The sequence below is a fragment of the Mesoplodon bidens genome, assembly GCF_964165515.1.
Source record: "Mesoplodon bidens genome assembly, chromosome: 3".
Classification (NCBI taxonomy): domain Eukaryota; kingdom Metazoa; phylum Chordata; class Mammalia; order Artiodactyla; family Ziphiidae; genus Mesoplodon; species Mesoplodon bidens.
Genome location: NC_138178.1, coordinates 19,858,566 through 19,872,994, shown reverse-complemented (window position 1 = coordinate 19,872,994; position 14,429 = coordinate 19,858,566). Strand labels below are relative to the sequence as shown.

At 40.3% G+C, this 14,429-nt stretch overlaps 1 protein-coding gene across 1 annotated transcript in view; it reads left to right on the top strand.

Annotated features, from left to right (window-relative positions):
* The window catches only part of CDC123 (cell division cycle 123), a 60,837-nt gene that overhangs the window by 12,727 nt on the left and 33,681 nt on the right, over positions 1 to 14,429 (top strand). Inside the window, exons 4-6 of the mRNA XM_081230114.1 lie at positions 5 to 37; positions 6,733 to 6,828; positions 10,409 to 10,515. Coding sequence (XP_081086240.1) covers positions 5 to 37; positions 6,733 to 6,828; positions 10,409 to 10,515 — 236 coding nt within the window. The remainder of the gene's footprint in view (positions 1 to 4; positions 38 to 6,732; positions 6,829 to 10,408; positions 10,516 to 14,429) is intronic.

Sequence of the window (14,429 nt, the reverse complement as noted above, 5' to 3'; positions counted from 1 at the left end):
GCAGTGGTCGGACGACGAGAACACAGCCACGCTTACGGTAAGAGCCTTGAGGTGTGGGGACCACCTCGTGCTGTCCCCCTGGGGTGCTTCCAGGTTTCAACACAGATCACTCTAAATCCCCATTTACTCACCTTTTCAAGCTTTTATTTATTATTTTGAAAAATAACTTAAATCACTGTTTACAGGCAAACATGGTGTGCCCTTTTACTTTTATTTTCATTTTTTTAAAAAATACACCTTTAAAAAAATAAATAAATAAAAATAAAAATAAAAAATACACCTTTATTTTATTTTTTGGCCATGCCATATGGCATGTGGGATCTTGGTTCCCTTACCAGGGATTGAACCCGTGCCCTCTGCATTGGAAGGATGGAGTCTTAACCACCGGACGACGAGGGAAGCCACTCCCTTTGATTTTTTTATTTTTAATTTTTAAAATTTATTTAATTTATTTATATTTGGCTGCGTTGGGTCTTTGTTGCTGCACGCGGGCTTTCTCTAGTTGTGGCTAGTGGGGGCTACTCTTTGTTGCGGTGCGCGGGCTTCTCCTTGCGGTGGCTTCTCTTGTTGCGGAGCATGGGCTCTAGGCATGCGGGCTTCAGTAGTTGTGGTACATGGGCTCAGTAGTTGTGGCTCGTGGGCTCTAGAGCGCAGGCTCAGTAGCTGTGGCGCACGGGCTTAGTTGCTCCGCGGCATGTGGGATCTTCCCGGACCAGGGCTCTAACCCCTGACCCCTGCGTTGGCAGGCGGATTCTTAACCACTGTGCCACCAGGGAAGTCCCTGTAGAAGTTGATTGAGCATGTTTTACTCTTTCAGGCTAAGAGTGTCGTCAAATTCAACTTAAAATATGTTTTAACAAAAATCTTTTTAAAGGAATGAGAGTATTTCTAAAAATATGGGAGGCAAATAAAGCTTCTCATACTTTGAGATAAAAGCGAAAGATTTGTGTAAAATTGCTTACAAATAAATGTAAAGGCACAATAAAGGAAACTAGTTTTAGAGGAGGGTATATTCTAATGCAATTCTAAATAAGGAGATATTTCTGTTTATTTTGATGGAAGAGATATGATGTCCAGGGTACAAGGGAAAAAAAGTGCAGGTGCCTAAACATTTCCTTAGGTATAAAAAGTGTGCCCACACATGCAGAAAAGGCAAGTTTACATGTTTTATTTTACTCTGGATATCACTCAGGTCAGTTCCTCTCCTTTTATGAAAATTCTGTCCAGTTCAGCATACATCTTAGCTTTTGCCCATATTCAGCGCCCTGTAGTGGGTTCTGTGAAGTAAATAAAGATGACTATGATTTGATTCCTGACGTTAGGGAGTATATAAACCAGTGAGGAAAGATGCTTCAATTTGGGGGTGATGACAGAGTGCTGTCACAAACAGAGAGGACAGGGCTTCCCTGGTGGCGCAGTGGTTGAGAGTCTGCCTGCCGATTCAGGGGACACAGGTTCGTGCCCCGGTCTGGGAGGATCCCACATGCCGTGGAGTGGCTGGGCCCGTGAGCCACGGCTGCTGAGCCTGCGCGTCCATAGCCCGTGCTCCGCAACGGGAGAGGCCACAGCAGTGAGAGGCCCGCGTACCACAAAAAAAACCCAAAAAAACAAAAAACAGAGGACGGTTACCACCAAGGGCATCTAGAAATAATTCAAGGGAGAAGTGATGTTTGGCCTGGATGCTAAGTGTAAGGAAGATCAGTATCAACTCATGTTTTTTTAATATAGATAGATAGATACAGAAATTAATAATGTGTATGTGTGTATTTACCAAACTCTGCTTAGCTCTAAAAGTGACATAATGACATCATGGTGGCAGTGAGCACACCTAGTGCCCTGATCTTGGTGTCTAAATAGTATTCTCCTCTAAAAGGAGTTGAAGCTCCTTGGAGAAATTAAAGAATGGGGGTGGCGTGGTAAAGATGAGCCTGCAACAACTTGTGTCAGAAAGTAAGATTGATGGGTCATGACACAGAGGACCCAGAAGTTAGCCTGAATGGGCTCCCACTGGCCACATACGTGAACATCATAACAAAACAATAATGGTAATGGAGTATAACCATTGACTAAAATTAGAATCCATGGTCCCATACTGACATAAACAAATGATTAAATTAAATAAATGGAGCAGAAGAGAGAGCCCTTCTTTATAGTAGAAAAGACACCAACTAATAATTGTAGAAGGAATGATAGAATTGGAAATCACCATTTGCAACCATTGTAGTGATAATTGATGGAATAGATGTTAAAACTCATGGGTGAATATTTGATGAGGATACTTGAGTATTCTCAAAGTTATGTCCACCAAAATTACTTACTAGCGGTAAAGAGAAAAATAGTACCTTCACAGTGGAAAGAGCTGGCACCAGTGTGACCAAAGTAACCTTCTCAGTGATGGGACAGACCTACATCGCCTGTCTCCTCGTACAACGCACAGAAGGACACATCACCTGCCAACAATGCACAACCTGAATCCAGTCATGAGGAAGCAGCCAGCAAACTCATCGTTTTGGAAATTACATAGAGTCGCTGCCCTGTACTCTCCAAAACGTCAGGGTCATGAAAGATAACGAGCAACAGAGAGAGGAAATGTTACAGATGAAAGGAGATTAAGGAGACACGACAAGGAAATGCAGTGCTCGATGCTAGACTGGGTCCTGAGCCAGAGGAAAATGTTCCATTTTTCTTTTGCTATAAAAGACGTTATCAGGACAATGGGCACATTTTGAATAAGATCCGTAGATGAGATAATGGTATTGTATCCACGCCACGTTACCTCCCTGATTTTGATAATTTGGCTGGGTTATGTAAAAAAAAGTTACTGCTTTACACACACACACACCACACACACACATGCCCCCCCCCGACACACACCCCCCCACACACACACCCCTACCCCTGCCTACTTATATGTAGAAAGGAAGTTGAGGGGGAGAATGATAAAGCAATGTGGTAAAGTGCCTGAGTGAAGAGTGTGTGGAAATTCTTGTTACTCTTCTTTTAATGCTTCTGGAAGTCTCAAATTATTTCAAAATAAAAAATTAAAAAGTGATTGGGTTTCACTGGGGAGAGCTAGATGTTGGGCAGGGGAGCTTTCAGGGCAGAAGAGCGCTCTCAGAAGAGGAACGTGAGCCAGGACCCAAGATGGGAAAATTACCACTGCAAGTGATTAGTAATTAGTGTAGTGACAGAAATGCCCCATTAAAAATGGAACCAAGTAGTCAAGATGGGTAAATTCCAAAGGCACAAGGTGAATTTCAAAGAGCAAGTTGCCAAAAGTATACATATCAAGTGACAACAGTTACTTTAAATTTTTTAAATGTTATGTTTTATGGACAGGCACACGTAGTATAACATCAGGACTGTAGAAGAATATGCCCACTCTTGTAATGATGGTTGCCTGTGGGGAGAGGGAAGCATTAGGGAGGAGAGCAAGGAGATGAGGAACTTCATTAGTATCTGTGATGTTTTTTCCTTAAGAAACTTAAAGGTCTGGATCAGACATGTCAAACTGTTGAATGTATGGATCCAGGTATATATTTTTTGTATATTTAAAACATTTATTTCATGATTAAAACATTTTTTAAAAGAAATAACCTTTCTGATTCGTGTGATACAGGGGGGCTGTGGTGGGTAAAGTTGGAGAGATAGGTGAGTTTGGATCATAGAAAGTCCATGGATATGATTTAAAATGTGGATTTTATCTGACTTAAAACAGGAACCTTTTCTCAGACAAGTGAGGTGTTCCGCAAATTTAAAATCGACTTGAACCCTATTACTAGTTAAATCTGTTAAAAGATAATTTTCAGGAAAAGGTAGAATAATGACTTAACACACGTTGAAGGCTGTATTTAACTCATGAGGGAACCAGGCAGATGTTATAACTGTCTCAAAAGAGAACCCAAAGGACAGACTCATTTATAGATTAGGAGTATTGAGATGAATACGTGGGAGGGAAGATAGCTGATTTCCACCAGACACGATAGAATTTTCACGTCTGTAAGAAATACTTCTCATTGTTTTCACTTACCTATATTTCACCAAGTTGTAAACTAGCTCACAGACCCAGCTAGAATCAGGTAACCCGGAAAGTGCCGTATGTATAGAATACATAGTCTTTCACTGAAAGCACAGATTTTTCTGTACAATACATAAACTTTTCATCATTTAAATTTGTTTTAGTATCCTTAGGGCAGGATTTCTTAAAGTTGAATAATTGGAGGATTTGAGGGAATCGATTGCCTCTTTTAAAATGTATCAGTGGGGCTTCCCTGGTGGCGCAGTGGTTGAGAGTCCGCTTGCCGATGCAGGGGACACAGGTTCGTGCCCTGGTTTGGGAGGGTCCCACATGCCGCGGAGCGGCTGGGCCCGTGAGCCATGGCCGCTGAGCCTGCGCGTCTGGAGCCTGTGCTCCGCAACGGGAGAGGCCACAACAGTGAGAGGCCCGCGTACCGCAAAAAAAAAAAAAAAAAAAAAAAAAATCAATGATACAGAATAGCCAATAGTTTACAATAACTATAAATGAAGTATAACCTTTAAAAATTGTGAATCACTATATTGTATACCTATAACTTATATGGTAAAGAAAAAATGTAATACAGAAATATAAAGCAATCCTTATATGTGAAGTTTTATGGGATAGGAAAATTAAATTGTTTTGTCTTTGAAGATAGAACCCCTCATATTGTACAATTTGTGTAACTGTGCCATTTATCAAAAATATTGCTAATGCAGATCTTATATGACTTTTTATGGATAGAGCCCTAGGGTAGCCAAACCAGCAACTTCAGGGGATTCTAAGGAAATTACTGCCTTAACAGAAATGAGGGAGAGACGAATGGAAGATAAAGGACTCAAGGCTGTTATTCATTTTGTAAACCTCTCTAAATGGCTGCAGTTTAGTTTCATGTATCTAAGCAGAAGAATAACAGAGGATGGAGACGGTGGCAGGCTGTCAGATAACTAACTGAAAGATGCTGCTGATCAGTCCAGAGGTCACGTACACCTGCAGCAGAAAGAAAGCAAGTCCAACCTGCCCTTGATCTCTGCCTGCACTCACTAGCCTGTTGCTTAAAGCTGGTATCTTGTCTGGGGAATATGTTACCTTTTTTTTTTTTAAACTTTCATTTTTTGGTCTGTGTCTCTGTGCCTTGAGTCATAGTTTTTTCTCTGTCATAACTGGATTAGATCTTGGGGATCAGCATAAGCCATTTTTCTTTTTGGGTATTTGATTATTTATTGCTGAATAATAAGTCATCCTAAAACTTTGTGACTTGAAACAATAATAACAATTTCCTTTTTTAATTAAAAAAATTTTTATACGATTTTTAAAGGTTATATTCCATTTACAGTTTTACAAAATAATGCATCATTCCCCGTGTTGTACAATAATATATCCTTGTAGCCTCTCTTACACCCAGTAATTTGTACCTCCCACTCCCTTAGCTTACTCTAGACCTATTGTAACTTTTTTTTCCCCTTGTGGAAGAACTTGTCATGACTGGACTTTTTCAGTATTTGCAATTGCCCAGTAGGGGGCAGCAAATATAAAGGGAAAAAGTGACTGCAGAGCATCAGTGTTAGTGTTTTTGTATTCTTGTCTCTCCTGCAGGCCCCACTTCCATCTCTCTTACTCCCCTTTTCTCTACTTTATGTCCATGTGCTCCTGATGGTGACAGAAGGCTCGAGGGAGAGCATAACTGTAATTACGTTTACGTTCTGTCACCGCTGTATTTCTACTTACTTCCTGGTTGAAACAACACTTAGAATGTTTTGGTTACTCACCAATATAAAATACACATTTTAGGGACTTCCCTGGTGGCACAGTGGTTAAGAATCCGCCTGCCAATGCAGGGGACACGGTTTCGAGCCCTGGTCCGGGAAGATCCCACATGCCATGGAGCAACTAAGCCCATGCACCACAACTACTGAGCCTGTCTAGAGCCCGTGAGCCGCAACTACTGAAGCACGCGTGCCTAGAGCCTGTGCCCTGCAACAAGAGAAGCCACTGCAACGAGAAGCCCGCGCACCACAACGAAGAGTAGCCCCCGCTCACCACAACTGGAGAAAGCCCGCGCGCAGTAACGAAGACCCAATGCAGCCAAAAATAAATAAATAAATAAATAAATAATACACATTTTAAAACCAACCAGACAGGAAAGAACATTTTAACTTCACCAAGGTCCTATTTTTAAATTTTGTTTATATTAAAACTTATCCGGAAATAGCAGCGTTTAAATACAGTTAACCACATAATTTATTTCTTATTCTCATGAAGACTTTTGGGGAAACGTCCAAGAATCTTTTCCTGCAAATGGAAAGGCTTCTGGCCCTTAAATGCGAGGCGTTATTTCTGAGAATTGGAGTATATGCACAGGTGATATTCTATCCGTCTCTTTTCATTTAATAGATACTGGTTTTATGTAGGTGCTAAGAGAATCATTCATTCCTTCCTCACATCCCCAGGTGCCTTGTAACATCTGTCTCTTCAGCTTTGTGGGTCTTGATTGTTTTGGAAAGTGCCATTGGCACTTGTTATTTTTTTTTCCTTTTCAGATAAATGCTATTTGATCATTGATTTTATTTAGCTGAGTTCAGAAATTCTGATAGTAATTTGTATTCTAAATTATTTTTTACGCCCTGAAGTGTTGAACTTTGAGATTTTGATCTTGTTTTCTATATTTGTTGTGATGATACTGACTTGCCCAAATGATTTCTTCTTTCTCTCTGTAGGCACCAGAATTTCCTGAGTTCACCACTAAAGTCCAAGAAGCTATCAATTCCCTGGGGGGCAGTGTATTTCCAAAGCTTAACTGGAGTGCCCCAAGGGTAGGAACACATCAGTAAATCTCTCACTGTGTGAATATTATTTGTTTTGCTATTCCATTTCGCTTTATATCCTCACAGAGGGTCTGATTGTATTCCTAATTCTAGGAAATTCCGTGGAATTTATTTTTATTTTCCCCGTTATTTTATTTTCCTGATTTTGCAATACACTTCCCTGGGTCTGTGAAATGCTGTATATTTTGCCAGTTGACAGTTTCAACCTCCTGTGTTGCTGATTGCGCTAGAAATCTGAGAAAAGCCTTTCTCTACCCTTTTCAAAACTTCACCTGTTCAGCTTGACAGAGAAATTTTTCTCTGTTGAAAGGTAAAAAAAATTAAAATGTCATAGGATCTAGAAACAGTTGTTTGACAGATCACCTGACGTTTTCTTAAATTGTGTTTTATCATTTCAACATTACATTGACAAGATTTTTTTTTAAGTTAAGGTCTAAAGGAAAATTCGTTATTTTTTCTATTCCAGTAGAAAACAATTTTATGTCAGCAAGGCTCATTTAAGGAATCAAGACTTATCTGCATCTTCAAAAAATCATCTCATGTGCTTATCTTTTCTTATTCTAACATGAATGATAAATTGTACTTAACCTAATTTTTGTTTTTACTTATTAAAATTAGTGACACATATACATAGGATTTTTTATTAATTTTTATTGGAGTATAGTTGCTTTACAATGTTGTGTTAGCTTCTACTGCACAGCAGAATGAATCAGCCATACAAATACATATATCCCCTCCCTTTTGGATTCCCCTCCCATTCAGATCACCACAGTGCATTAGGTAGAGTTCCCTGTGCTATACAGTATGTTCCCATCAGCTGTCTATTTTATACATAGTATCAATAGTGTATATGTGTCAATCCCAATCTCCCAATTCATCCCACCCCACCCATTTCCCCCTTTCTCTACATCTGTGTCTCTATTTCTGCTTTGCAAATAAGGTCATATATACCATTTTTCTAGATTCCACATATATGCATTAACGTATGATATTTGTTTTTCTCTTTCTGACTTACTTCACTCTGTATGACACACTCTAGGTCCATCCACGTCTCTACAAATGACCCTATTTCATTCCTTTTTATGGCTGAGTAATATTCCATTGTGTTACATATACATAGTTTAAATTTTCAGAAGATCTGGAAACTTGCTACAGAAATCAGCCAGTTCCGACACCCGTTTTGCTTCACTATTTCCCACTGCTCAGAGGCAGCTGTTTTCAAATATTTTAGTACCTTCTGTTATTTTCCTCTACTTCTCTGTTCTTCTGTCTTAGATGTTTATTACTGACTTCCTGCTTTAGAACAGAAAGGTCCAGCTCTGTTTCATCTCCTGTCCCCACTACTTTATTTATTTATTTATTTATCTATTTATTTATTTATTTTTGGTTGCATTGGGTCTTCGTTGCTGCTCGGGCTTTCTCTAGTTGCATTGAACGGGGGCTACTCTCCATTGTGGTGCATGGGCTTCTTATTTCAGTGGCTTCTCGTTGTGGAGCATGGGCTCTAGGTGCACAGGCTCAGTAGTTGTGGCTCGCGGGCTCTAGAGCACAGGCTCAGTAGTTGTGGTGCATGGGCTTAGTTGCTCCACGGCATGTGCGATCTTCCTGGACCAGGGCTCGAACCCATGTCCCCTGCATTGGCAGGCGGATTCTTAACCACTGAGCCACCAGGGAAGCCCTGTCCCCACTGCTTTCTGTTCCACTGTCCTCATCATCAGAATGGCATACTTTGATTAGACCAGTATTCAGTGTTTCTCATATTACGTTTATGCAAACACTACGTACATATCTGATATATACCATACATTGCTTGTGTTTTCTTATTCAACATTTTGTTTTCCCTGGAGTTAATAACTGTCTTGTTTATTCAGGTGCATGGTTTTCTATGTATATACTGTTTTAGTGGAGTTAAATTTGTGTGTTCAGTATACCATCTTTAACCAGAAGTTCATCATCCTTTTTCATTGGGAGAAATTTTAAAGAAGTTATTATAAAGGAGTTATTGAAACTCATTTTTAGTTTATCTATGAGCAGTAACTTGAGTCGTTCTTGACTACTGATCTGGCTTGAGGCTTTCCAGTTAAAATGGATAGATTATTTGTGATTTTAAGTTATTCCTTTGTTCATTTATTTTTTATTTATTGAGTGCCGACTGTGTTCCAGTGCTTTCTTTCATACCGTGTGGATAACTGGACATTTTTTTTTAATAATGTGATTTGCTTTCAATTTGAGTTCTAGTGTATTTTTTTTAAAATTTTATTTATTTATGGCTGTGTTGGGTCTTCGTTTCTGTGCGAGGGCTTTCTCTAGTTGTGGCAAGCGGGGTCCACTCTTCATCGCGGTGCGCGGGCCTCTCACCATCGCGGCCTCTCTTGTTGCGGAGCACAGGCTCCAGACGCGCAGGCTCAGTAATTGTGGCTCACGGGCTTAGTTGCTCCACGGCATGTGGGATCTTCCCAGACCAGGGCTCGAACCCGTGTCCCCTGCATTGGCAGGCAGATTCTCAACCACTGCGCCACCAGGGAAGCCCTGGACATTTTTTTTTGCAATCATTAGTTTTCTCAATTACTGTCCTGTGTCTGATCTGTCTATGGGAGAAGTACGTTTTTTAAATTACTTAATTATTCTATCATTTTTAGGCATATTTCTCTGAGGTTTGTGCCTCCTGTGTCTGCTCTTCTTACTTTTTTTTGGTGCATATATTTGAGGCTTTCACCATTTAAAATTGTGATGGTTCAGAATATGTCACCTCCTCCCTCCCAGATCTGATAGACATGGGTCTTAACTGTTGCAGTCATCCAACTTCAGGGTTCCAGCTGTCTCTCCCCAGAAACAGGAAGAAAGGAAGGTTCTCTGTTTTCTTTGTCGCTGGTCAGGCTGTTTTTTTATGCCTGAGTCTTCTAGCTGAAGTGTCAGCATTTCTGATATCTCTTTATCCCCCTCTTTCACCATCCGTGAGGAAGACACAGGGCAGTGCTTGGGCCTGAGCTGAAAGGTGAGAACCTGAACATCTTGGTTCAAGACTGAGTATCCGACATGCAGTGGTGATGCTGTTCCTTGTTTAGAAGTGTAACTTGACAATTGACAGTATAGCTAAAATTTCTTTTTTTTTTTTTAATTTATTCATACTTGGCCGCGTTGGGTCTTTGTTGCTGCACACGGGCTTTTTCTAGTTGCGGTGCGCGGGGGCTACTCTTCATTGCAGTGTGCCGGCTTCTCACTGCGGTGGCTTCTCTTGTTGCGGAGCACGGGCTCTAGGTGCGCGGGCTTCGGTAGTTGCGGCACGTGGGTTCTAGAGTGCAGGCTCAGTAGTTGTGGCGCACGGGTTTAGTTGCTCTGCGGCGTGTGGGATCTTCCCGGGCCAGGGCTCGAACCCGTGTCCCCTGCATTGGCAGGCGGATTCTTAACCACTGCGCCACCAGGGAAGCCCTAGCTAAAATTTCTTACCTGACTTTTTTCTTCAACCCCTTCAGGTTATATGCATTGTTGATTTTGGCTATAGGCTTGAACTTCATTCATAGCAACTAACTTGGAATATATACTAAGTAGCATGTGCTCTATCATTTAGGATGCGTACTGGATAGCAATGAATAGTTCTCTGAAATGTAAAACGCTCAGCGACATCTTCCTACTGTTCAAGAGTTCTGATTTCATCACTCGTGACTTCACCCAACCGTAAGTATGTCTCTTGTCCTCTTATGTCAGTAGTTTCAGTACTTGTGAGTTTTTCTGCAGATGAAATTCCATTAGTTCTAGTACTATGGTACACAACAGATCCACATACCAAGGCTGTTTCATTTTCTCAAATGACCTATTAAAGCAAACCTTTCTTTTCCATTGACAGCTAATGCTATACAATGAATATCCCTAAATATCAAGGGCTTTCTGTGTATCTGCCCAGTAAATATAGTGGTAATTTTTTCTTATTATAAAGCTAATATATGCTTATCATAGAAAAATAAAAGTGGGGACTATAGCTACACAAAAACAGGAAATGTAAAAGCATTCATGATCTCGCCACAGTTGGTTTTCTGTACTTCCAGGATTCTGTCTGTGCATAGGTATAATATAGATACACCTGTCTCTAACTGTATTCCAGTTTTTTAAAACAAAAATGGGATCATATAGTTCATATTGCTTATGAGGCTGCTTTTGCACTTAATCAGTATATATCAAACATCTTTATGCGTCATTAAATATTAAACACATCATTATTTTAAACTTGCTTCAGAGTATTCCACGGGACAGCTATAGCATCATTTATTTCATTAGTTCTCTCTTCTTATTCGTCTCTTTTCTTCTTAGTCCTGCAGTGAATATCCTTGAGCTAAATCTTTGCCTGCTTTCCTGATTTTTTTCCTTAGGATAAATTCCTAGACATGGACTTGCTGTTTTCTTCCCTCTGCTAGTTACTCTGTAACTAATCGTTCGTCGTAGGCAGACAGCCCACCTGCACTGCGGCACTGTAGGCGATCTCTTTATGCTTCTTTTGTTCTCTCATCAAACAGCAGTTATTCTTCTAGATTTCTTATCCTACCCCATTTTAAATCCGAAATCTCAATTAAACTAACCTTTAATCTGATCTCTAAAATAAAGCATATCAAAAAATCTAGAAACTAAGCAGGTACACAGGTGAATACGTACATACGTCATGTATGCATGCCACCTCTTCCCCGTCCATCCAGTTCAGTTTGCCCTGCTCATTCATCCCCTTTCAGCCTCAAATCCTTTTTTGAAGAGGAGCCTGGCATAAAGAAAATACATTCCCTACAAGTCAGTTGTGCATCATCTCTTTTGCATCTGGTTCTGCAGCTTGGCCATATGGTTTTAGTATTAAATTAATTTAAGAAAACGAAGTTAAGTAATAAATGAGTGTGATTGTATTGCCAGTTTATTATAAAAGGACTTTACCTGTATTGTTTTTTCTGGTTCACTTACAGAAAAAGCTTTATGTTGTTCTGACTTTTTTTTTTTTTTTTTTTGCGGTATGCGGGTCTCTCACTGTTGTGGCCTCTCCCATTGCGGAGCACAGGCTCTGGACGCGCAGGCTCAGCGGCCATGGCTCACGGGCCCAGCCGCTCCGTGGCATGTGGGATCTTCCCAGACCAGGGCACGAACCCGCATCCCCTGCATCGGCAGGCGGACTCTCAACCACTGCGCCACCAGGGAAGCCCTGTTGTTCTGACATTTAGGTGTCAGCCTTTTATGGTTGTGTTGGCATAGGTGTTATGAGGTGTTTGCTTTAGTAATAATGCAGCAGCATTTTCGTTCTGGGAGACACCCTCTGATTAGAGGAAGTTGTGGCTCTCTCTTTTTTTGCCATTGTAGAGCTTTTTGGTATTGAATGCTTTTGTAAAGAGGCCTTGAAATATATTACATTAAAATACTCTGTACCTGTTAATTCATTTGATAGGGATTTTTATGCACCTTTGATATTAGTTGCAGTGAGTATATAAGGACATTTTCTCTCCAAAAATTATAAATCACTTCTAATTCTCTGTGGTTGATGGCTTTTAAATCATCTTTGCACCCTAGCGACCTGCTGGCTCCTCTTAGCCCACCTCTCCCTCTTTGTCTTACATGAATTTAGCCACGATTCCAGTGAAGGTTAGAAATACCAGTCAGTCATTTTGCGTTTTGTACTTTTTGACTTTTGCATGGGGAAGAAGTTAAATCAGCAAATACGTTTGAGGCCTTGGATTAGGAGTGTTTATCCACAGAATACCATCTTTCTCCTCATGTAAATAATTGGGAGTTGGCAGGATAAACACCAAGCCCTGAGCTTGCAGCCTTTCAGACCAGTGGTACTCACAGTCACCTTTTCTGGAAATCTTTGTCGGTAGTCAGTTGTGTAACTGACTTGTTATGCAACAAGTAAGCCTTGTTACTACAGAAAAATTCCTATTGATTGGGTCTTTAATGAAAGATGAACTTTTGTCATAGAGGCCTTTCTGGACCCCTTAAAGATTAAGAATACAATACTTTAAATTGGACAGGATCTTATCAGTGATTTAATTTGACTCTTCAGTCAGTTAGAAAAATGAGGCCTGAATCTGCTCAGTAATTTGTTCCCATCAACTAGTTAATAGAACCAAAACCAGAATCTAATTTCAGTAACGTCATTCTAAATGTTTTCTGTATTTTCACTTAATAAAGTTATACATTCCTTCTTTTCTAAATGCTTCGAAGTAAAATATTATAGAATGTAATAAAAGATAGAATATTATAGTATATAATTATGTACATAAAATTATGTAATATTATGAAAATTATGTTATACTCTTTGGGAGCTTGCTTCAACAAGAGAAACAAAGATGTTATAGTTAGGATTACAGGTTAACAGAGGGCCAACCAAAAAGAGTTCACACACAGTGTTTTTAAAAATACATTATTTAACAAGGAGTCTGGAGATGGGCTATTTCCATCTATAATGGTTAAGTCGCAGCTCATCAGGGTCACCAGGGACCAGGTTCTTTCAATCTTTCTCTCTGTCATCCTTGGCTTACTGGCTTGGTATTTGGGTTTATCACCTAATGGTTACAAGGTGGCTGGTGTTTTGCAGGTATGGCATGGAGATGACTATATCTTAGTCAAAAATAGGAGGGGGTGCATCTAATTCCTCTCATTCTTCTCTGTCTGTGAGCAAGTAAAGCATTCTGGAAGCTTCCCAGGAGACTTCCTGATAGGCTCACGGTCACACAGTTACTCAGCCTCATCCAGTAGTTGGCGGAGGGAACAGAGACGCCATGATTGGTTTAGAGCAGAGGCTCTCCAACTTTAGCTCAGATTAGAGTCACCTGGAGAATTTGGTAGAACACGGCTTACTGGTCCCCACCCCCAGAGTTTCTGATTCACTAGGCTGGGAATGGGGCCCAAGAATATAATTTCTAACCTGTTCCCAGGTGACCCTGATGCTGCGGGTGCAGGCCCATGCCTTGAGGGCTGTGTGCTTAGATGTACATGTGCATCCCTGGGATTCCACAGGTCCACCTGCCCTCCTCTGAACAGTCACAGTTTTGTTGGCAAGGATGAAGGTTGGGAGTAGCTAGAGGGTAGACCACCAGTACTGTCTGCCACAGTCGTAATTTGACATGGACTAGTAAGTACTCTTATTCTTTCTGTTTGTCAAATGGTTATCGTACACGAGAAGCTTCAAAAAGTGGAAGTTGAAATATTGACACCGTTAGCATAATCTGTCTGCATTATACTTGCTGAGTGAATTATTTGCCCAGATAAACTTTCTATGTAGTTAGACTTGCTGAGTCAGAAGGCTGCTTTCATTGATTATTTTATTGATTAGGTGTCACTTCAGTAGGCCAAGGCCAGAAAAAAAAAATCTGGTATTCAATTGGCATTTAGAAGAAAGGGCTGAGTGAGAGAATTAATCCATTAATTGTTTCTCTGAGAGGCTCATGACTAAGGACGTTAGAGTTGCTAGAGGTCAAGAAAGTTTACTTGTCTTAGTAATTCAAGCACAGTTATGATCAGCACAATTTTTATACGTTTTGTTCTTAAGATTATCACAAAACTGGTTATTTAATCCTAAAATTCAGCAGCAAACAGTTTCAGAAGTTAAATGTTCTACCTAA